Source organism: Geotrypetes seraphini, chromosome 1 (genome assembly GCF_902459505.1).
Source record: "Geotrypetes seraphini chromosome 1, aGeoSer1.1, whole genome shotgun sequence".
NCBI classification, from domain to species: domain Eukaryota; kingdom Metazoa; phylum Chordata; class Amphibia; order Gymnophiona; family Dermophiidae; genus Geotrypetes; species Geotrypetes seraphini.
The window spans coordinates 372,590,289-372,615,055 of NC_047084.1; the positions used below are offsets into that span (position 1 = coordinate 372,590,289).

General features: G+C 43.9%; 1 protein-coding gene across 2 annotated transcripts in view; it reads left to right on the top strand.

Moving 5' to 3' along the window:
• The window catches only part of SH2D4A (SH2 domain containing 4A), a 181,031-nt gene that overhangs the window by 89,976 nt on the left and 66,288 nt on the right, over positions 1-24,767 (top strand). For both annotated transcript variants that reach the window (XM_033915224.1, XM_033915232.1), the window contains 2 exons: positions 7,705-7,864; positions 22,988-23,135. In XM_033915224.1, the coding sequence (XP_033771115.1) occupies positions 7,705-7,864; positions 22,988-23,135 (308 nt within the window). The remainder of the gene's footprint in view (positions 1-7,704; positions 7,865-22,987; positions 23,136-24,767) is intronic.

Genomic DNA, 24,767 nt, shown 5'->3' on the forward strand with positions numbered 1-24,767 from the left:
ATGAGTCCCTGGTTGCATTTCCTTCTGTGTATCCAATATTGCTTTCTTTCATTCCCTTCCCCACCTAATCTCTCTCTCTCTCTCGCGCGCTCTCTCGCTCTCGCTCTCTCTCGCGCTCTCGTTCTCGCTCTCTCGCTCTCACTCTCTCGCGCTCTCGCTCTCTCTCTCTCTCGCTCTCTCACTCACCTTCCTGCACCCCCCCTAATACCTTCTAATGAAGACCGGCAGGAGGGATGCCCATTTTCTTCAAAATGGCGGGCCTTCTCCTTCCCTGTACATCTTGGGATGCATTGGGAGGGACCTAAGGCCCTGATTGGAACTTTTGTGCATAGGCAGGAGAGTTTCCTTGCTAGTAAGACTGTTTAAAACCAGCCTTACTTGCAAGGAAACATTTTGTGTATCAGGACCCAATTCTGTTCACTATCTTTATAAGAGATAGTCCAAAGGCTTAGAAAGAAAAGAATGCCCTTTTTGTGGCGGACATGAAAATTAGCAACAGAATTGACATCCCTCAGAGGGAGTGAAAATCTTTGATATGAACTACAAAAATTAGATGCTTGGTCATTTAGTTTTAATGTGGGGAAAAAATGTAGATAAATGGTATTTTGGAGTGCAGAAATACGAAAGAAATGTGTGTGATAGGAGGTGAGAGACTGATATGCATGGGATAGGAAAGGGACCTTGGGATGATTGCTTTGCCATCTTGAGTTCTCCAGATACTATGTAACAAGTTGGTAGCCAAGGCCAGAAAGATGCTCAACTGCATACAGAGAAGTATAACCTACAAAAAGATGGCGATAATACCCATATTTAGTTCAAGTGAGGTCTCGCTGAAGGAATACTGTGTTCAGTTTTTGGAGGTCATATCTTGCTAAGGATGTAAACTTGGTGCAGTTTAAAACAGAGTGACCACAATGGTTCAGGTTCTGTGCCAAAATAGGTTTGAGAAGAGAGTTTAGACCAGTGATTCCCAACCCTGTCCTGGAGGAACACCAGGCCAATCGGGTTTTCAGGCTAGCCCTAATGAATATGCATGAGAGAGATTTGCATATGATGGAAGTGATAGGCATGCAAATTTGCTTCATGCATATTCATTAGGGCTAGCCTGAAAACCCAATTGGCCTGGTGTTCCTCCAGGACAGGGTTGGGAACCACTGGTTTAGACAAATAGGTATACTCAAAAGGAGAGGAGTAACAGGAGATATCTTACAACCACAGGATTTTAAGAAACGCATTTTTACATCAGCACTAGTGTGTGTCATAGCATTTTTAATTTTCAGTAATATAGCACACTGTTTTTTTATATCATTTCATATACCACCTCTTTTGATTTGGCTTAAATAGATGTGATATTTTAATTAATAAAAGAAAAAAGCTATATATCATAAGAATTCACAACATAGGAGATATAATCAATCATAAGAGGATCCACTATTCAAATATAATCATATCATTTAATTCAAACAATAATTTAATAAATTCATGATATCATCATAATCATAACATAATATAAAGCAGTATCAGTAAAAAAGAAAAAAAGAACAATTCAGAGGAAGGAACAGAAAAAATTCATGGCATTTCACAGCATTTACAAACCTACTTTCGGACAGTCATAAATAGCTAATAAATAAATAGTCACTTAGCTTGAAAAGCATTCAAGATGAGATTCAAACTATTATATTTTTTGTCCGAAAAGGTATTGAAGAGCAGAATGTTCATCCTTAACCATCTGAAGAATACTTATATTCAAAAGTCTTATGCTTTCTGGTAGCTGCTTTCTTGATTCCTCCTTCCCATGTCACTTCCCCCTAAGGAGGAGCTATCTATATTTAGGTGGTTCCCGCATTATAAGGGCATAACCGTTAACGGGAGTAGTAGTGTCTATAGACTCTTTCATATACTGAAGAGCCGGCTATTTTGGCCTTCACAGACAGACCACTCAACTCTCTATGCTGATTCAAGTAATATGAGTTTAATAATCAAAGAGCAATAGCTTACAGGAACAAGTCACACAACATACAGAGTAATAGAGCATACACCAGGCTGGCCAGAGTGATGGAGAACTTCCGATGAGTTCTGACTCCTTGGTTCAAAGAGCTTCCTTTTATATGATTCTATCAGCTCTGGCCTACGTTGGTGCATATTACATTTCACACTTTCATTGGTTAATCATATTCCTTATATCATTTATTAATCTATGGATTGGTTAACATAATTGAGTAATATTGTGTGTTATGCCTTTTTTCATCTAATTCTACCCTTATTTCCCCGTAAATGTCCTTTTAATATATCAAGAACCTCCCTTAAGCACCTGGCCTAACGGCTTTTCAGTTCTGTGGTTAGCCTTCTTGCACACTCGTATCCCTGGTTCATCTTTCTTCTTGTGAAACTTCCATAAACTTATCATAACACTATATTTTTCACCAGAATTGTTTTTCTCTCCAACTGTGCCTTCTGTTTGACTCTGCTTCCAAGAAAGCAAAAGTGCCTCTCAGAGTTAACAGTTTCTAGTTAGAGTGAGTCAGTGTCCATTTTGCTTTTTCAGCAACCATTTTAGGTCTTAGCTGTATTGGCCTGCTTTGGCCTGTTCCTGCTATAACAGGGAAATTATCAGGGGTCTTCACCTGAGCTTACAGGACTTCTCCTCCCCTTCCTCAATATCCTCCCCCTCAGCTCAACCATGCTCGCTTGAGCGCCTCCCATGTCAGGGTTCACCAGCTGTGACAAAAAAAAATCATTTGCATTCTCCTGACAGCCTGATGGTGCATCTAAAAGTCGCAGGCAAAGGAACCACCTTATGATGCGTTAGGTTCCTTGTGTCAAGCCATCCATTGAAGGGAAGTGTAGTCTATGACCAGTAGAAAGTGTAGACCCAGTAAATAGTACTGGAAGGTTTCCATGGCCCATTTGACCTCTAGGGCTTTTTTCTCAATTGCCACTGGGTGTTCTTTTCCATTCACCTCCTGAGCCAGGACAGCCCCAAGTCCAAACTCCTGAAGCGTCTGTCTGAATCACAAAATGGTGATTTGAAGTCTGGTCCAACCAGTAATGCCTCTGAGCAGATATCATCCTTCAAAGCTTGGAATGCCTTGTTTAACTCTGACATCCACTGCACTTTTTCTGGGGCATTCTTCTGTAGAAGGCGTGCCAAATGTTCAGCTTTTCCAGCAAACCCTAGGATAAATTGCCTGTATGTTTGTTTGTTAAAATTTGATATCCCGCTGAAACTTTCAACAGTTCTCAGCGGCTAACAATTAAAATCAATTACATGAAAAAGAAAGGAACTCCATAAAATACAAGAAAGACCTATTCTATCACACAAGAAAAGAGGAAGAGAGGGAAATAAACACCTCATGTATCTCTATTTAAACCTACAAAATGTAGAGAAAAATATCTTATTAATATATATAATCATTTTAAGGAATGTCAGAACCAAAGCTAAATGAAAAATACAGTCGTCGCATGGATAGTGAGTAACTCGGTTTGTGAGTGTTTTGCAAGACGAGCAAAACACTTTCATAATTTTTAACTTGGTAAAGCACGTTGCCTCGCTAAATGAGCACATAAACGCGCGTCACGCACAAGCACGTCAACTACTAGAGCACTAAAATGAGGCTTGGAATGCACTACGAGGTGGTCGAAACAGCAGACTGAAGCTAAGAATGCTTATTGGTTGACTGGCAAACACCACGCCCATAAAAAAAAAAAGAAAAGGTCAGGAACGGAATGGGTATGGAACGAAGAGAGCCAAATTCCTGGAGAGGAGGGAGCCAAAGGCAAGATCGGGTCCCTTTAGCTGTGACTTGGCATGTCTGCTATTCATATCCTGCCTCTCCATTCTTCTTTTCTCCTGCTATTTTTCATTGTCTCTCCCCTTTCTCCTTGCTTTTTTCTCTCTTGGTGCTTCACCTACTACATTTGCATCCCCAGTCCTATTACCAGTTGGGCGAGTTTCCTATTAAATCGGATGACATTTGAAGGCCAGCTGTTTTCCTTCCTCGAGCAGTCTGCCGTTGTGCTCCTCCAACTTTCTTTGTGGCAGTAGCGCTGCAGCGAAAGTGCTTCAAACCGATGTGGGGATCTTTCTTTTGCTGTGTCCTGCCACTCCTGTGTCTACTTACTACAAGTTTTTGGCATGTGGAACGAATCATCCGCGTTTCCATTATTACCTATGGGGAAATTTGCTTTAATATACAAGCACCTTGAATTACAAGCATTCTTCTGGAATGAATTATGCTTGCAAACCAAGGTACCACTGTAAATGTTTTTAAAAGGGTCTTAAAAGGTTTAAAATTCAATTTAAGACTTACATCCTTTGGAAGTTTGTTACAAATACTAGGTGCTAAATTTTTAAAAAAATAAGCTTTGTGTTGAATAGACTCCAAGGCCCAGATGCACTAAAGTCAGTGATGCACAAAATGGCTCACCGTGTGATTTTGTGCACTAACGCTCATTCTCCGATCCAGCCATGCAAATAAGGTCATTACTATTGAAATGCCATGTCAATTAGTAGAGCGATTGATGTTCTACCATGGCTTTCCGATGCACAAAAAAACGTGATTGCTTTTGGCAATCAGAAAAAAACCCGACTGGTCAAGACCAGTCGCTTACCTATCCTATCCATAGTTCAGCCCTGAAATTAATATATTTATAACATACCATACCTTTTTTTTAAAAAAATATATATATAATGGACACCGATATTGTGCATGTATTGTACATGCACAATATCTGCCCCTTTAAAAAAAGAGCCAAACTGCTCCCCCAGTGACAACCGTGGGTCCCTGAATTCCTGACGATGCTGGCCGCCCCTGCAACAGTGACACATCCAGAGAGAAGGGAGGGTTGCCCACTCTTTCTTGTCTCAGCAACCCAGGTTGTACATCCAGACCACCTGGACCCTCCTGACACTCCCCCTACGGGCACTCCATCACAATTCCCCGATAACCCCCTACCGTTTATGAAGATCCCCCTCCACCACCCCACAAACAAGACCCCAAAAGACAGCCCTTGTGGGTTGGGGGGGTCAGCTCAAGCAACCACTCCCCTGTATGTTGTAGAAGCTGGCAAGAGGGATGCTGTCTCCCTCTTCCCAGCAGGTCTGCCTGATCGAAATGGCGGGCCTTCCTGATGCTTCCTGGGATGCACTGGGGAGGGACCTAAAGTCCTGATTGGCCTGGATACCTTAAGCTCCTCCTTTGGGAGGGTCTTAGGCATATGGGCCAATCAAAAACTTAGGTCCCTCCACAGCGCATCCTAGGATGCACCGGGGAGGAGAAGGCCCTCTGGACGACCTTTGTAAACAAGGGGGGTGGGGGGATTGTTGGGGAGTGAGTGAGCATCTCTCCCACTGCCGGGGGATGAAGGGATAAAAGGGTTTTGCTTAACAGCAGCGGCAGAAAGAAGTGGGCATCTCTCCTGCTGTCAGGGAAAGGGGGGGGGGGTGTTGCTTGATGCCAACAAAATTTTCTGGTAGGACTGACCTGTCAGACCCTACTTTCCTGTCTATGCCTGAGCCAATCAGTGCTTAGGCACTGATCAGAAAGTAAGGCTAGGATAGCTCAGACCTGCCAGAAAATTTTGCTTGTGAATGTAGGACAGTGAGGTTAGGGAATCGCCCAGTGATAATAGAGAATCGCCCGGAATGCTTGTTTAAGTATTAATGACCTCATTGTAATACGTTTGCATGGCAGAGTCAGAGACTGCTAGGAAGCTCGGAAAAGACTATGGTAAGCTGTTTTGATAATCCGCTACTAAAATACGTGAACACTAAACCGTCTGAAACCGGTTTAGGGACAACGTTAAAGTTTAGAGAATCTTCCCCTTAGTGAACTCCATGCTGGAGATGTAATTCTAATTTCCCTTGACCTCTCTGCAGCATTTAATCTTGCTGCTCATGTACTTCCACTATTTTGTTGCCAGGCTATTGATCTTGCTTACCTGGTTCTCCTATCTTTCAGACTGATCTTTCTTAGTCATCACCCCCTCTTCCATGTTAACTAAAATGCCTGCTTCCTGTTGCGTTACTCAGGGCTATATACAGTCTCCTTTTGCTTTTCAACATTTTTCTGAGCTCCTTAGATTTTAATATGAAGTTTTTCTTCTATGCCAGTGATATTTTATTAACTTCCCCTCCTTTCCCCACATCTTAACCTTGGACCTTTGCAAGCCTGTCTTTTTGCCGTATATCACTGGTTGTCTGTATATAAGTTAGTTTTGAATCCTAAAAAATGACTGCTGGTTGGATCACAGGCACCTTCCTAAACTATTTCTCATTCTGTGCTTTTTAATCTTTTAATTTTAGGCGCTTTCTTTGACTCCTATCTGTTATTTGATAAGGAAGCTTCGCAGGTACTCAAATTTGGCCTTTTGGCCCTTTGTTATCCCCAATCTTTTGTAGCTTCCTGGATGTTTCATTTTTTTGTACGTTGGTTCACACCTATTTTTAAAATTTCATATTTGGACTACTGTAACTCCCATCTATTATGGAATTTCCTTGTCCCAGCTGTTCTGTCTTTAAATGCTAAATTATTCTGCTGCCTGTTTTCTCTGTGAGCTAGGAAACACAATCAGCTTCTCTTCTGGCTAGGTTGCATTAGTTACCAATATACTTTAGGGTTTGTTTTAAGGTTCTTTATTGGGATCACCTCTTATAATTTTCTTCATTTAATAATCCCCTACACCTCAAGTCATATCTTATGTTTGCTTGAATCATACTGGCTGCTTCTTCCTCCTGAAAAACACTCTCTGTTATACAATCGGAACTCCCTTTATTTGATTCAAGTCTCAATTTAAAATGCTTTTTTTTAGGGGGGGGAGGAACAGACTCTCGATCACTTGAAACTGTGAACTGTAGTAGCCAAAGCAGGGTTTCAGCTCCATTAATGTATGTCGCTTTTATAATGATTTCTTTCCTGTTTTTTTCATTTTATGTCGTTTTTTTTTTTAATTTTGGTAACCTGCTTTGACCTATCTTTTAGAAAATGCAGTATATCAAGCACACTAATAAATACTTGTCATACAAGGTACAGGATGTTTAAAAACGGCAGAGAAAAAGGCAGCCAATAATATTTTTAAATAACTGAATGCGGTGAAGGTGAAGAATGCTACTTAAAGGAAGTAACGATGTAGCATTTTTTTCTAGTGCTTTTCAACCTTGTCTATTGCAAATGATCTCTGCCTTCATGATGGGCCACCTACCTCACCCCATAATCTTTTAAGCTAATTGATGCAATTTGGTGAAAGTTTCTAAGCCTGCAGAAGGACACGTTGAATCCCTATCATATCGTCATACGATTCTTGTGTTTAAAACCATATTGTAGCTAGTGCTAATATTTTTGGGTGGGGCACTAGGCAGCGTGGATGTTGCTCCCACTTTCAGGTCCCTCAATTGGCCTGTGCTACTGCTTTTTGGATGGGCCTGACTCCAAAGTAAGTGGAGAGCCCGAGAAGAATGGGCTGCCTTGTGTTACCCATGGTTACATCCCTGGCTGAAAATAGCTAAAAATGTGAATGTGTGTCTAGCCAGAGAACCTCTTAGATATTCAGCTACACTTCAGACATTTGTCATACATAAACCCTTCAGTTGAGTATTAATCCAATAAACATTTTAGGAGGTTTGCCTATGGGATGTACATTTCTGTGTGTACTGTTGTGACTCATAGAACACACCATTGTAAAGGTGCTTTAACGTATGTTTTGCAGACCATGGAAAATCTGTGAACTGGAAGCTGGGAGCAGATAATGATGTCTGGGTATGGGTCATGGGTGAGCATCCTCAGGACAAGTCCTATAATGTGATCTGTGATGAAATCATGGCAGAACGCGCACGACAGCTTGTGCAGAAAGAAGCTGAGGAACTGAGGTAAGCTATCCATCTGCATTCCCTGAGCAGCACGCAGGAGACTGTAGAGCGGGATGAATTGAGAACCAGTTTACTCTTTTCTGAATAATGTGAATAGATCTTTCTTAACCTTTTTCAAATTTTCATGTTTGATTGGGCAGGTAAGTGGATTGTGGCTCTGACATGCAGAGACAGTCGTCTTCTCTATACAGTATTTAGACTCTAGAGTTTGGGTTTTGTTATTTTTGTGCTGCTTGAAAATTTGGGTTATGCAGAGGGAAGTTGTTATGTTTATAAATCAGTCTTCATAATTCTGTAGCACGGTAGAAATAGTAACATAGAAACATAGAAATAGACGGCAGATAAGGGCCACGGCCCATCAAGTCTGCCCACCCCAATAACCCTCCCCTACCTTTCTCTGTGAAGAGATCCCACGTGACGATCCCATTTTGTCTTAAAATCAGGCACGCTGCTGGCCTCGACCACCTGCAGTGGAAGATTATTCCAGCGATCAACCACCCTTTCGGTGAAGAAGTATTTCCTGGTGTCACCGTGTAGTTTCCCGCCACTGATTTTCCACGGATGCCCTCTTGTTACCATGGGGCCTTTGAAGAAGAAGATATCCTCTTCCACCTCGATACGGCCCGTGAGATACTTGAACGTCTCGATCATGTCTCCCCTCTCTCTGCGTTCCTCGAGTGAGTATAGCTGCAATTTTTTCAGCCCTTCCTCATATGGGAGATCCTTGAGTCCCGAGACCATCCGGGTGGCCATTCGCTGGACCAACTCAAGTCTCAGCACATCTTTGCGGTAATGTGGCCTCCAGAATTGTACACAGTATTCCAGAAGGGGTCTCACCATCGATCTATACAATGGCATAATGACTTCGGGCTTACGGCTGACAAAACTCCTACGTATACAACCTATGATTTGTCTAGCCTTAGATGAAGCTTTCCCCACTTGCTTGGCAGTCTTCATGTCCTCACTGATGATCACCCCTAAGTCACGTTCTGCTACAGTCCTCGCTAGGATCTTACCATTAAGGGTGTAAGTCTTGCATGGATTTTGGCTGCCAAGGTACATGACTTTCAATTTTTCGGTATTGAAACTTAGTTGCCAGGTCCTGGACCAGCGCTCTAGTAGGAGTAGGTCGTGCATACTGTCGGGCATTGAGTTTCCGTCCGGCACTGCGCTTTTGTCTGTTGTGTTCTTGCTTACTACATTGCATAATTTGGCGTTATCGGCGAATAGCGCTATTTTACCTCGAAGTCCCTCAGCCAAGTCCCTTATGAAGATGTTGAATAGGATCGGGCCCAAGACCGAGCCCTGCGGCACTCCACTGATCACCTCCATCGTTTCAGAGGGGGTGCCATTTACCACCACTCTCTGAAGCCTACCTCCAAGCCAGTCCCCAACCCATGCTGTCAACGTGTCTCCCAATCCTATAGAGCTCATCTTGTTCAACAACCTGCAGTGTGGTACGCTATCGAATGCTTTGCTGAAGTCCAAGTATACGATGTCTAGGGACTCCCCAACATCCAGCTTCCCTGTCACCCAGTTAAAGAAGCTGATTAGATTGGATTGGCAGGACCTCCCCTTAGTAAATCCATGTTGACGCGTATCTCGTAGATTCTCCTCATTCAGGATCGTATCCAATTGGCGTTTGATTAGAGTTTCCATTAGCTTGCTCACTATTGATGTGAGACTCACCGGTCTGTAGTTAGCAGTTTCCATCCTGGCATCCTTTTTTGTGGAGTGGAATGACGTTAGCCGTTTTCCAGTCCAACGGGACTTTACCTGTACTAAGGGAGAGATTGAAGAGTGCGAATAGCGGTTCCGCTAAGACGTCACTTAACTCCCTGAGTACCCTGGGGTGTAGGTTGTCTGGCCCCTTTGCTTTGTTAACCTTGAGATTAGACAGCTCAAAGTGGACAGTGCTGGGTGTAAACTTGAAATTTTGAAATGGGTCTACCGAGCTATCCCTTGTCTGCAGCTGAGGGCCGGATCCCGGTGCCTCATGGGTGAAGACTGAGCAGAAGTATTCATTTAAAAGTTCAGCTTTTTCGGAGTCCGATTCTACATAGTTCCCTTCTGGTTTCCTACGGCGTACTATCCCGCCTGTGTTTCTTTTTCTGTCACTAATATACCTGAAGAAGGATTTATCGCCCTTCTTGATGTTCTTCGCTAGATTCTCCTCCATTCGGAATTTGGCCTCTCTGACCGTTGTTTTGACGGCTCTTGACTTGGCCAGATAGTCTTCTCTAGAGTCCTGCTTCCCTGATTGTTTGTAAGAGATGAACGCTCTTTTCTTTTCTTTTATGAGGTCTGAGATCTCCGTAGAGAACCACTGTGGCTTATTGTTTCTTCGCCGTTTACTTATCAATTTTATATAGCGGTTGGTTGCTTCTTGTATGATAGCTTTTAGAGTCGACCACAGTACTTCTACATTATCTGTTTCTGCTCTGTTATGCAGCGCCTGATGGATGAAATCCCCCATGCCCTCGAAGTTGGCGTCCTTGAAGCTGAGGACCTTGGTTAATGTGTTAGATTTTGCAAAATCTTTCCTGAGATTGAACCATACCATGTTGTGGTCACTGAAGGCCAACGTGTCGGCCACCGAGACCTCTGTGACACTTTCCCCATTGGTAAGTATCAGGTCCAGTATTGCCCGATCCCTTGTTGGCTCCAATACCAGTTGCCTGAGTTGTGCTCCCTGAATAGAGTTTAATAGCCTCCTGCTGCTGTTGGTCACAGAGGAAAGTGTGGTCCAGTCCACATCAGTCATATTGAAGTCACCTAATAATACTGTGTCCCCACGCAAGGTGATATTCTCTATATCCTCGATTAATTCCATATCCAGGTCATCCTGTTGTCTTGGGGGTCTGTATATTACACCAAGATACAGGCATTTGTCCTTCCCCCTGGCCAAAAGTGATTCCCCTGTGTACCTGACATCTGCGATTCTGGTGACTTTAATGTCACCTTTGGTATATAGTGCTACCCCTCCTCCCAATTTGCCCTCCCTGTCTCGGCGAAGCAAGTTGTAACCCGGTATGACCATGTCCCACTCGTGGGAGTCCGTGAGCCAGGTCTCGGATATCGCCACCACATCCAGGTCGGCGTTCCTCATTTCCGTCTCCAATTCCAGGATCTTATTTCCCATACTGTGGGCGTTGACGTACATAGCCCTCCATGTTGTATGTCTGCTATATCTCTGTGGGGATATTCCCGTTTGAGCTACTTGGACTTCTTTAGTGCAATTTGCAATGTGTGTACTCCTCCTAGACCCAGAATTACAGCATGAACTTGCCCCAGACACTGAAATGTGTACACTCTCCCTCGACCCCAGAATTACAATGTGAACCTACCCCAGATTCTGAAACGTGTGTACCCACCCCAGCCCCAAACCCAGAAATGTACTGTTTACTTACCTCAGTCTCAACAAAGTATTTGCAGCTTGGTTCACCATGTAGGTTAATTGTGCCTGTACCCTCCCCCAACTTACCTAGTTTAAAGCCCTGTGGAGTAGGCGGGCTAGTCGGTGTCCAAAGACATTCTTTCCTCTTCTGGTCAGGTGTAGCCCATCTGGTCCTTGTAGTGCTTCTCCATGGTGCAGGAACCCGAAGTTCATCTCCTTGCACCATCCGTGCAGCCAGTCGTTAGCCCTCTGGATGCGATCATCCCTGGCTCTACCCTTGCCCCTCACTGGGAGGATCGAGGAGAAGACCACCTGCGCATCCATCCTCCTCAGCTTCTCACCCAGGGCTCTAAAGTCCTCAGGTATGCTCTCCGGGGTGTTCCTGGCAGTGTCGTTAGTTCCGATGTGGATGAGAAGCATGGGGAAGTGGTCCTGAGGCTTGATGAGTCTGTCCAGGCAAGCAGTCACATCCCGGATCCTGGCCCCTGGCAAACAGCAAACCTCTCTCGATAGCAAATCTGGTCTACAGACTGGTCCCTCAGTGCCCCTCAGCAGCGAATCCCCAATAACCACCACTCTGCGCTTCTTAGGGGGGGGCCGACCTGTTGTCTCCGGAACTGGAACTGTCTGCTGAACAACTTCCTGTACCTCGTTGTCAGGTCCCTCCTGTAGCAGCTGGAATCTGTTCCTCAAGATGATTTGCGTGGTCGATGCAGAACTGCCCTGTAAGTGAGAGAAAGAGACAAAATGAGAGGAAGGTCTTCTGCGTTTGCCTGTGGAGGAAGTTACCAGCTGCCAGGAATCAGTGTCTCCAGCCTCTTCTTGTATTCCGATGGTTGGCCCCAAGGTTGCAGGTTTGGTTGCTTTGGGTGTAATGAGGATGGTCTTGTCAGGTTCCCGTTCGAAGATCTGGGACAGATCCTGGATGACTTCGTCAATGAAGACCTTGTCGTCTCGGATGCTTCTCAATCGCTGAACCTCCTCTCTCAGGCTCATCAGCTCCAGCAAAAGGCTTCCCTCTAGCTGCTCCGTTGTTTCCGTCTGCGTGGAGACTGTAGTCATCTTTGTGGGGGTGGCTTCGGTCTGAACAGAGACCTCTATACTCCGTCCTGGTACCCCTACCGCCTGCACGAGGTCCGTGGCCACCCCCTGGATCCCCTCGGAGACCGAACTGCCTGTCTTGAGTGAAGTCTTGTTGCTCCTAGTTCTACCTGCCATTTTCAAAAGGTTTTTTTTTTTTTTTTGTTAGTTCCTAGTCAGGTAGTTAGTTATAGGTCAGATAGTTTAAGGTTTGAGGGATAGAGGTGGGCTGGAAAGGTTTGAGGGATAGAGGTGGGCTAGAAAGGACTGCCTGATTAAATGGTATGAGGATAGAGTGACTGGTGAGGTCTGCCTGTTTAGTGTGAAAGGCCTGGTTGCTTGTTGGCTAAGTAGAAGGTCTGCCTGGTTGAAAGTTTGGTAGAAAGTTGAAAGATAGACAGAAGTTAATTAGTTAATTAGCTAGGTGATGAGAGTTGAAAGATAGACTAAAGTTAGACTGAAGTTGAAAGCCCTTCCTTGAGGCCCTACGCAAAGGCGCTCTCGCTAAGGCGAGCGCCTTTGCCGCTTGCCTTCGCCGCGCGCCGAACGGCTGCGTGCTGTTGGCTCGTCCCCTTTTGTGGGGGAGATCGGCTGTGACTTCGGGGGGTGGGCGGAGTTACCACCCGCCTCTTCCCCTCTCCGTGTCCCGTCTGCCTCTCTCTGTATGTCCTCCGGTGGCAGTGCTCCTCTATCTGCTGCGTTTCACCGCCTCTCTGATTGCTTCTCCTGCCTTCTCCGCTCCCCTTTACTCCTCCTCCGACTCCCCATGCACTTCTCCGCTCCTCTCTCTGCTTGTGCTATTAGTCCTCCTGCCCTCACCGCTGTGTCAGCCTTCTCCGACTCTGCAATTGGAAACAAGCACACTCTCTCCACTCACTGTTCCTCCGATCCGCTCTCTGCTCCACCACGTGCTTGCACCAAGAGACCCCCTTTGAAATCATAACTACTTCAGGCGTGATGCTTAGTGAAAGTTGATATTGGATTCAAAAAAGGTAATAAGGGCTCCTGTGTTATGGACATGCTAACCAATTAACAGGGCAGTAATATCAAAACAGCTGCTTAATACAACCATGCCTATTTTCCACTCCTGAAATGCCTTTACTTAAAAAATACTAAAAATAAATATTAATGTGCACTTTGTATGAACAGACAGGGAAACTAATGCAGCATGATTTAATGTGTCTTCATTATGCCATTATTGCTGTATTAAGTGTGCTTTGGTGACTAACGCAGCTTAGTAAAAGAACTCCTTAGAGTGTAAGCCCTCCTAGACAGGGCCAGATTAAAGGGTAGACCAAATAGGCTCATTGCTCGGGCCCGGAGAGTTCAGGGAGGCCCGATGCACTACCTATTCCGATAATGTCGAGTGTACCTGCCCTGCCGCCTTCATTATTCAGTGAAGCCAAACACGCAGTCTTCAAAAGGCCATGGGCAGCAGTTCCTATATGATGCTTGCAGCTGATCCAGAAGCCTTTCCTCTGATGCTGGGATTTTGGGTCAGAAGGAAGGCGTCTGGGTCAGCTGGGGGCAGAATGTAAGAACAACTGCCCATGGCCTTTTGAAGACTTCAAGTTTGGCTACACTGAATAATGAATGAAGGAAGAGGTGCTCCTTGGATGTCTGAAGCTGGGCCCGGAGGTACACTTTTGCAGAGGGGGGGCCCAATGTACTTGGATGCCTAGGGCCCACTGAAGAATTAATCCTGCCCTGCTTTTAGGGACTACTACTACTACTATTTATTATTTCTATAGCGCTGAAAGGGGTATGCAGCGCTGTACATTTTAACATACAATAGACAGGCCTTGCTCAGAAGAGCTTACAATCTTAATTTAGACAGGACATTACAGGGTTGGGGAGATTATGATAGAGGAAATGGTACAGTGGGTATAGGTATCTGACAGCAGTGAGTGGGAGTTAAGAGTTGAAAGCAGTTTCAAAAAAGTGGGCTTATAGCTTGGATTTTAAACACTGCTAGGGATGGAGCACGATGTATTGATTCAGGCAGTCTGTTCCAGGCATACGGTGCCGCAAGAAAGAAGGGACAGAGTCTGGAGCTGGCAGTGGAAGAGAAGGGTACAGATAAGAGGGGCTTGCCTGATGAGCGAAGATCACGGAGAGGAGCATAGGGGGAGATAAGTGAGGAGAGATATTGGGGGGCTTCAGAGTGAATGCACTTGTAAGTCAGCAAGAGGAGTTTAAACTGTATTCGGAAATGGATGGAGAGCCAATGAAGTGACTTGAGGAGAGGGGTAATTTGAGAATAGTGGCTCTCATGGAATATGAGTCGCGCAGCAGAATTTTGAACAGATTGAAGAGATGAGACGAGTGGGCGGGAGGATTGAGAGAAGTACGTTGCAGTAGTCTAAGTGCGAGGTGATGAGAGCGTGGATAAGGGTTTTGCTAGTCTTTTCTGAGAGAAGAGGATGGATTTTGGTAATATTATAGAGGAGAAAGTAACAGGATTTGGCGGTTTGTTGGATCTGAGCAGAGAAGGAGAGAGAGGAGTCAAAGATCACTCCAAGGTTGCTGGCTGATGAGACAGGGAGGAGGATAGTGTTATTCATAGAAATAGAGAATGGCGAGAGGGGGGAGGTGAGCTTAGGCCGAAAGATAAGGAGTTCAGTTTCAGCCATATTCAGTTTGAGATGGTGGTGAGACATCCAAGAGGCAATGTCGGTTAGGCAGGCTGAAATTCGGGCTTGAACTCATGTAGAGATATATCTGATGTGGAGTAGTAGAATTGGGAGTCGTCAGCATAGAGGTGATATTGAATAACATGAGAAGAGATCCATGTACCAAGAGAGTGGGTATATGTAGAAAAGAGGAGAGGGCCCAGGACAGAGCCTTGGAAAATACATACTCTGCCTGGATGTATAATGATGTGAAAAATTATTTATTTAAAAAATTTCTATCCCACTTATATCCTAAGCAGGTAACAAATGATGCATACATAAAAAGATAACAAACTCTACAAATTCATCAAAACATCAGCAATAAAAAAGTCATCTAATATTCAATTCACATGGGAATACTCTGTCATCTACTACTTTAAAATCATTAAGTAACAAAGGCTCTCGCAAATAGGCATGTCTAACAATTTTATTAAAGGATTTAAAGTCTGCACATGATCTTCTCCCTACTTCACTTTAATGATGTGATTCAAAAACTATTCCAAATTCTAAAAACCCTAACCGACACCAAACACTACCTGACCACTAACAATACTACCCCCCTCAGCCACTCTATTAGCAGAACACTTCCAAAATAAAATTACCAATGCAAGAGCTACCCTCAATGACACCTCTACCCATCCTAACGAATTCACAATTCTCCCCATAGATAGAGATTCTACTGCAGCAGATAGAATATGGTCTCAATTCCCCAACATACAATGGCCCAAATTCAACAAATACTACAAAAAATACAGCCATGCATCCTGTGACCTCAACAACTGTCCACCATATCTCCTAAAAACATCCAGCGCAAAATTCCGCGCTCTTCTTCTAAACTGGATACAAATCTCGCTAATAAACGGCCACTACCCTACCAACCTCAGCGAAATCATCATCACCCCGATCCTCAAAGACCCCAAAGGACCGATAGACCAAACAGCCAACTACAGACCCATTGCCTCTATTCCACTCTACGTCAAAATAATAGAAGGACTAGTTACCAAATTCCTCTCCAATTACCTAGAAAACCAAAACATACTCCATCCCACACAATCCGGCTTCAGAAACAACTTCAGCACGGAAACACTACTAGGATCTCTCTTGGACACAGCCAGATAACATCTCAGCACAGGAAAAAAAATGATGCTCATACAACTAGACCTTACCGCTGCATTCGACTTGGTGGACCATAACATTCTACTACAAATCCTGGATACAATAGGTATCACAGATAAAGTATACACATGATTTGAAGGATTCCTTAAATCAAGAACCTATAGAGTAAAATCAGACAAACAAAAATCTGAACCTTGGTCAAACCCCTGCGGAGTTCCCCAAGGATCCCCTCTATCCCCGACTCTCTTCAATCTCTATACAGCCTCCCTCAGCTCTCACCTGGACAAACAAGGCATAATCTCCTACAGCTATGCCAATGACATTACCATACTCATACCCTTCGATCAACCTGAACTCTCCATGACCAACACAATATACCAAACACTAAAATCAATAGCAACCTGGATGAAAGATCACAAACTGAAATTGAACCCAGATAAAACGAAATTTATCCTCCTAGAAAACAACAAAATACCAACCATAACCTACATTGAAATCAACGCAATCAACTACTCCATACAAACCACCCTAAAACTGCTAGGAATAACTATCGACAGATGCTGCACCATGCAACCGCAAATCAATAAAACAATACAAAAGTCATTCTTAGTCATGAGAAACTTAAGACAAGTTCGGAAATTCTTTGAGAAAACTCAATTCCAGCTCATAGTGTAGCTGTGGTGTCAATGCTAGAGAATGACATAGGGAAAAAATTGTCCCCGTCTCCGCCCTGTCCCCACAAGCTTGGCCCCCATTCCAACCCCGCAAACCATCTGATCCCATCCACACAAGCCTCAAATAGTTTTATACTGATCATTACAATGCTATTTTATCGTAAAGAAAAAAAAAAAAAATTAATAGATTTTTTTTTTTCTACCTTTTGTTGGTTTCATCTTCTTGTCATTTTCTTACTTCCATCCACTGTCTTCCTTCTCTCTGCCTCTTCCTTATGGCATCTGCTCTATTTTTATGCCTCTACCAGAAACTGTCTCTCTCTCTCTCCCTCCCCCCTCCATTAGACAGGCACCCATCTTCTTCCCTCCGTTCCCCCCATGGTCTAGCATCTCTGTATTGTTCCTTTCCATCTCTCACTCCCTCCCCAGATGATTTTTAGCATCTCTCTTCCTTTCCTCCCTTCAGATCTGGTATTTGTCTCCTCCCCATCCCCTATTGCTCTGGTAACTCTCCTCTCCATTTCTCTTTCTTTTCTGCTCTTCCTTCTCAATTTGTTTTCTACCTGTTGTCTACTTTCTTACCTTCCAGTCCTCAATTTCCCTTTCATTGTGTTTACCTACAGCTTGCCACCTCTTTCCCTCACCTCTTCCAGTATCTCACTAAATCTATCCTCTTACCCCATCCAGCATGTGCTCTTTTTCTTTATCCCCTCCTCCCCTCCATCCATCCAGTATGTGCTCGCTTTCTCCTCCCAGATTCTGCTCCTCTCTCTATCCTCTCCCATCCAGATTCTGCTCCCCTTTCTCTCCTCCCCACTTCCTTATAGTGTCTGCTCCCTCTCTCTCCACTTTCAGCATCTATTCCCCTCTCTCACCCTCCCGTTCCAACAAGCATCTGCTCCCCAATCCCTCCACTTCCCTTCAGTGCCACTTTCTTTCCCCCGCCCATCCAGCGTCTGCTCCCCTTTCTCTTCTCCCTACTTCCTTCTAACGTCTGCTCCCTCTCTCTCCACTTTCAGTGTCTATTCCCCTCTCTCACACTCCCCTTCCAACCAGCATCTGCTCCCCCCTCCCTCCTCTCCACTTTCAGCGTCTAGTCCTCTCTCACGCTCCCCTTCCAACCAGCATCTGTGCCCACCTCTTCTTCCACTTCCTTTCAGTGCCACTCAACTCTTCCCTTCATCTTGCTACTTCCCTCCCTTCCCCTTACCGGGCGCTCTTCAGACTTTTTTCTTTCAGGGTGTCCGGACGCGGCAACGTTCTTACAAGTCCTGCACGACTGCCCCAAAGCTTCTCCTTTGATGCAAACGGGAAGTGCGTCAGAGAAGCTTTGGGGCAGTCAAGAGCAGGACTTGTGAAAATGGTTTACCACATCTGGACACCTCAGAAAGAAAAGGTTTACCACAGCCGGACACCTCAGAAAGAAAAGGTTTACCACAGCCGGACACCTCAGAAAGAAGAGAAAATTCTGAAGAGCGCCCGCAAAGGTGAGGGAAGGGAGGGTTTTTTGGGAGGGGTTGTTGTTGTGTTGGTTTTGTTTGTTTTTTTTTTGCTGCCACCGCAAGGAGTGAGTGAGTACACGATTGCAAGGAGGGCAGGGAAGGAATGCGGCAGATACTTTAGTGCGGGGACAAGGCTATTCACCGCTCCATGGGGTAGTGAATGACCTTGTCCCCGTACCTGCGGCAACCAGATTTTTTTTCTCCCCATTTTGGCAGGTTACCCGTGGCTAGCAGTCACCCTGTCATTTTCTAGTCAATGCTTTCTTTAGTAGTTCTGGCTAGATTTGAACATTTTTCCTGATATATACTAACTATGGGCTCCTTTTACAAATCCACCATAGAGGTTTCTACTGTGGGCCAGTGAAGTAAATGCTCTGACGCTCATAGGAAATCTGTCTGAACATTTACCTTGCCGGCCCATGGTAGAAACTTTACCACAGCTTTGTAAAAGCCAGCATATATTTGAAAGATTAGGTTAGTTTCTTATATTTCAGTGGGTGGAACATTAAAATCGATGCACCTTTTTAATGCTCATTTTATAAATGTCAAAAAAAGTGTAGAATGTAAGTTTCATGGTTCCAGCTCATTCTCGGTTGGGCTGTGAACGTTTCAGCAGCTTCTTGTAGATTACAGCAGAGAAAAGGCGGTTTGGATACTGCTTACCCTATATCTGTAGTTAAGTTTTTAGGAAAGGTTTTGTAGAAACTGGTTTTAAGACAATTTAGAGATGTTTGTAGAATGTGTAGGCTGTTGAACCCATTTCAGTTTGGGTTTCGACAAGCCCATTGTGTAGAATTGTTTTTGGTATCCGTTATGGAGGTGTTAAAAGAGGTATGGCTCGAAATGGAACATATTGTTTAGCTGTTTAAGGGGCCTTTGATTCAGTTGACCTGAATCTTTTGTTGTTATAGTTAGAATGATTGGGAATGACTATGGATGTGTTATAAAGTTATATCTGCTGAATCAGTCATTTCAAGTTAGTAGTGAAGGTAAAGTGTCCAACCCTGCTTTTGTAGGGCGGGGTAGGGCCAGGGGGCCCAGTGTGCTTAGGGGCCCTCGAAGAATTAATCCTGCCTTGTGTATTGTTCAAGTAGATTATGATCTGAGTGTGCTATGTTATTGCAGAATAGGATGTCAGAAGTCCACCTATGCTGACACTAGAAGAGCATCTGCTGTTGCTATTGTGGGAGTGAAGTTGTGGAATAGCTTCTGGTCATTTGTGGTTGTGTGCTAATAGATGGCATTTTAAAAAGCTCTTGAAGACCCATCTTTTGTAATCACATTTTTGTTATCTGTACATGTGATTTGAAGATACTATTATGCTGGAGTGTTTGTGGCATTGCAGAGATTTTTGTTGTTTCTATTTGTGACCTATGATATGTCTAGTTATTTGTAAACCACTTAGTTATAGGCGGTGTGTAAATTTTTAAAATAAATATACACAAAACATGGATCTTATATAGCTTTAAAACACTAGTGTTCACTGGAAGTAGAATACAAGAAATAGTACCTGCTGCTAGAATCTGGCAAGGAGAGCACTTGTAGATTTGACAGAAAAACCTACAGTTGGAAAAATTTGAATAATACTCTTGCCTCCAAAGGCAGCCAATGAAGTAAACGATAATATGGACTAATATGGTCATTTTTTTTAAACCAAAAATCAATCGAACAGCTGTATTCTGAATTATCCTTAATTTCCTTAGAATTTTTTGGGCTGCTCCTAAATAAATGATGTTACAATAGTCTAAAATAGATAAAACTAATGCCTGCACCAATAGTCTGAATGATAAAGGATCAAAATTTTTTTATGGTTCTTAATTTCCACAATGTAAAAAAACATTTTTGTACCACTAAGTTCATGTGTCCTGCTAGTGTTAAATGTCGGTATAGTGCGACTCCCAGAATTTTGATAGATTTAATAATCGGGTAGTCATGACCATTAAGATGAAGCAATGAGTTTGTTATTTTGTCGTTGGGACTAGCCAAGAAAACTTAGATGAAATAAAAAAATGTAGAGACAGGAACTCGTTTAGGAAAATGTTAAAAAACACAACTATTTGTAGATGCATTTCTTTGAGCTGTTGACCTTATTGTAAAGATTGAATCTGTCTGTTTTTGTTCCTATTTTGTTCTGATTTTTTAATAATATTTTTATGTATGTAACTTTTTGTAAATGTTTTGGAAAAAAAAACAGTATAGAAGTTTTTTAAAATAAATAAATAAGAGGGAAGCCCACACCTTCCTGCCGGCAAACCCGCCTCTTCAAAATGGTGAGCCTTCCCCTTCCTGGTGCATCCTAGGATGCACTGGGAGGGGCCTAAGACTCCTATTGGTTCAGATACCTAGCTCCTCCTAAGGGAGGGGACTTCAATATTTGAACCAATTGGAGTCTTAGGCCCTCTTTCCAGGATGCATCAGGAAGGGGGCCTAAGACCCTGATTGGCCCAGATGCTTAGGGCCCCTCCTGTTCAGTAAATAGTGCTCAAAAATAGTGCTCAATGTTGCTCCAAATAGGTTACTCTGGGTTGAGCGCCCTTTATAGAATAGCTCATAGAGGCTGGTTCCTGCACCCAAATTTGGGTACTAGGACCTAAGCCTGCTGATCTCGGATATAGTTCCTGATGCTCAATTTGCATCTCTGGTATTTTTTAACCCTGCATACAAATTCTGAAATGCCCCTGAATTGAAGTTTTTCCCACGAATTTGATTGTACATGATCAGAAAATAATAATAAATTTTTTTAAACTCAATCCTGTGGTCCCTCAAAGCCACTGATTACATAAAGCTCCATTTTTCTAAAAATTTGCTGCTATTTTTGCTTAATGGAACCCATTTCTTGGTATTATAGCTATAACTTTTATGTTTTCATAGCAATGATACATTGATAAAAAGACACGTTGTCAAGTCTGTTTTATTGAAAAAGAACAATAAATCAGTACAGATTTAACACTAGTCTTCAATGTGCTTATTATAAGAAGTGGTGTTGGATTCTCTAAAACCCCACTAATACAGTGTTTGCAACCACAAAAGAATAGGAAAACATTTTCCTGTCATCAAAATCTAGCAGTATTTTATTAAACAAACCTTCAATATCCGCACTTTGTGGAAAATAATAGAAATTTAACATAGTTCACTAATAGCTAAATGACACATACACTTTGGTGTAGTCCTGAAAGGTGTTCCAAACACTCAAGCATTCAGTGTCTTCTTGAAATAGGATAAAGACTACAATTCTGTTTAACTCCTTGCAACAAGGTCTCACACTACACTTAGTGCACTCAGTGTGGACAACCCTAGAGAGCAGCTCGGATTGATTTTAATGCAAGACCGGTTCAAGGCATGGATCAGGCTAAGTACTGGCTCAGGGTGCCAGATGCCTAATTGTCTCATTTGATTCTCTGCTCTGGCAACTTCCTGGTCCTTCCAGTGGGTCTGCCTCTGCCTCCTGGTGTCTCGCCAAGTGTGCTGCTACTGCTCCCTGCTTCCAACACCTTGCCATTCCCACCCTCTCTAATGCAAACCTCTGACATATGCTTTCAGAGGGGGTGGAACCAGCAAGGTATTGAAAGTGTGCCCAAGTGTGAATGATTTGTGCTCGCTGTTTGTTCAGGGAGTAGTGGCAGATTCTATGGGAGGTAGAGGCAGCCTCGGAAGAAGTGGGGAGGGAGTTTGTGGCCTGGGAAGTAGGGCGTGTGAAGGTTTGGAGGCCCCAGAAGTGAGGAGGGTTCAGATTTTATTTATTTATTTATTCAATTTTCTATACTGTTCTCCCAGGAGAGCTCAGAATGGTTTACATGAGTTTATTTAGGTACTCAAGCATTTATCACTGATGGGATGCTGATGGGGAGAAACTGCAAGTGCCATACAGGGTCCAAGGGAAGAGAAAGGCTTTGAGAACACAAGAAAATATTTCAGGGGGACTTAGGGGTGTGGGTGAGGAAAGCAGGGATAAAGAGAAGAAAAATTATGGGGGAGCCTGGAATAAAAGGAGAAGTAAATATTCCAGGGGGCTAGGAAGAGGAGAACTGGAAGAAAATATGCTGGGGGTGGAGGTCTGGAAAAAGAGGAGAAAATATTTGTGTTTTGGGGGAGGGCTCTAGAGGGAGGAAAGCCTTTAAGAACCAAAGAAAATATTCTGAGAAGGGGCTGGGGGAAGGAAGCCTGGAGGAGAACATTATGGGGGTAGTTCTGTGAGAAAATAGGGAGAAAATCTCATATTTGGAAGAACTGGAGAATGTATTCCAAGAAGGGGCATGAAGGGAGAGAGAAAAGTAAAGAAAAGAGAATATTCAAGGTGGGGGGGGGGGGCGCTGGAGAAGGAAAGCCTTATATAAATAGAAAATATTCCAGGGTTGAGGCAGTTGGGAGGCAAGACATGGGTTTGCAAAGATAAGTTGGCTCAAGGTGTCACAACTTCTTGAGCCAGCCCTGACATACTATACAAAATAAATATATCAGATAGATCCAGATCATTCAGAGACATTTTAAACTAGTCCTGGTTTTACTCTCATTGTATGTAGTGGCCATAAAATCAGGTGTGGAGTTGTCTCATATGCTTTTCAGACTCAAATTAGGAATTTCTACAGCTGAAAGCAAGCAAATTGTTGGCATGGAGTCTGGAGCACAAAGAAAGCTGGATCTCTTCAAGGAACCCTTGTTTTTATTGTTTTTTTTTCTCCTAGAAAAACACAAGAGGAAGAACTGTCAAAAATAATTGAAACTTTGTCACTGCCTTCCCAGGAAGATATCAGGTGGAAGGAAAGCAGGAAAGCAACAAATGAAGGTAGAAGAGAAGCAGTCAAACAGGCAAAAGCTCTGGATCATAATAAGGTAAAATAAAGGGTAAAGGGGATGGGATTTTATAATGCTTTTTTCTGTGTGGGGTTACTATCAAAGTGGTTAACGTATTTTAGACAGGTACTTATTTTGTACCTGGGGCAATGAAGTGTTACGTGACTTTCCCAGAGTGACAAGGAGCTACAGTGGGAATCGAACTCTCAACCTTGGGGTGCTAAGGCAGCTGCTCTAACCACTAGGCCACTCCTCAATTCTACAGGCACTGCACAGCTTTGGAAGAAAATTTTACAAACCACCCAGGTGTATGAACTGGACTTATTCTGACCTTATCAATTAATAATCAACTATCTGAACCTGATAATTGCAGAAGCACTCCTCAAGGATAAATCTCTAAGTACTGCCATTAGAGGAAAGTACTATGGGCTAGATTCACTAAAGGCACGGATCGGATCCATGAGGGATCCGATCCGTGTCCGGGGGGCTGATTCACGAATTGCCCTCATGCAAATGAGGGTGATCGGAATCACGCCCTCAACCGAGTACCCGGATCGCTCTGTAGCGATCCCAACACATGCGCAGACCATTTGTAGATGGTATGTGCATGCGTCGAAGAGCATCGACTTTTTTTTTTTTTTTTTTTTTAAACTTTAGTCCAGCGAGCTCGTGGTTTTAACCCGCTTTAAACCTGCGGGTTAAAACCACGGGCTCGCACTGTGGGGTAAGGCCAGGGCAGCGCTTGGGGCAGAGAGCAGCAGAGTTGAAGGCAGAGCAGGCCAGCAGGAGCAAATTGGCAGAGAGCAGGAGAATCAGGGGCAGAGAGCTGGAAAGTCAGGGTAGACAGCAGGCAGAGAGCAGGAGATGGCAGTCGTAAAGCAGTGAACAACTGGTCCCCAGCAGTCGCTTGTTTGTGATCGGCCAGCCCAGTCGGTGTTGCAGGGTTTTTGTTAGTGAATTGCTGCCTGCCTGCATTTCAGTGCTGTTCCCCCTCATTTGCATGCGCGGATCGGAGGATGATCGGGGCAGAGGTTAGTGAATCAGGTCGGAGGGAAATCTGGTTGCAAAGGGGTCGCAAACCGATCAGAACATGATCGGTTTGCTTAGTGAATCTTGCCTTAAGTTACCCATCACTCCCTGGACTTTAAAGGATTTTCAAAGTAAAAGTATACTGACCCAGTGGCTTGGCTGGGAGGTTGGTGCCCAGGGCGGTGGCTCCTGGCATAGCTGCGCCATGTGCCTCCCTGCGCTTCCCCACCGCTTGAACGGCCCCCCGCCTCTCGGGTACCTCCTGAAAATGTTTGCTGGCACAAGCAGCATAATTCTACCTGTTGCTTCTCAGGCCTTGGTTCCCCCCCCCCTTTTTTTTTTTTAAAGCACTTTATTGATTTAACTAAAAAACTTCTATAACCCTCCCTTCCTCCCCCACCTTCCCACCCCGGTGAGAGGATGTGTGCAGGAGATTAATAAACTATACTGGTGTGGTAAGCTATAATTTAGAGATCAATAGGACTACTCCTTGGGAGCTAATCCAATTTTCTTATGTACCCCAAATGTTGTGCATCTGTTTCTCCGGAGAGCAGTTAATTTTGACATTTGTTGTATGAATTGGACTTTAGACAGCAACACTTGGAGCGCCGTAAAATCTGGCTGTAAAATCTGGAGCGCCGT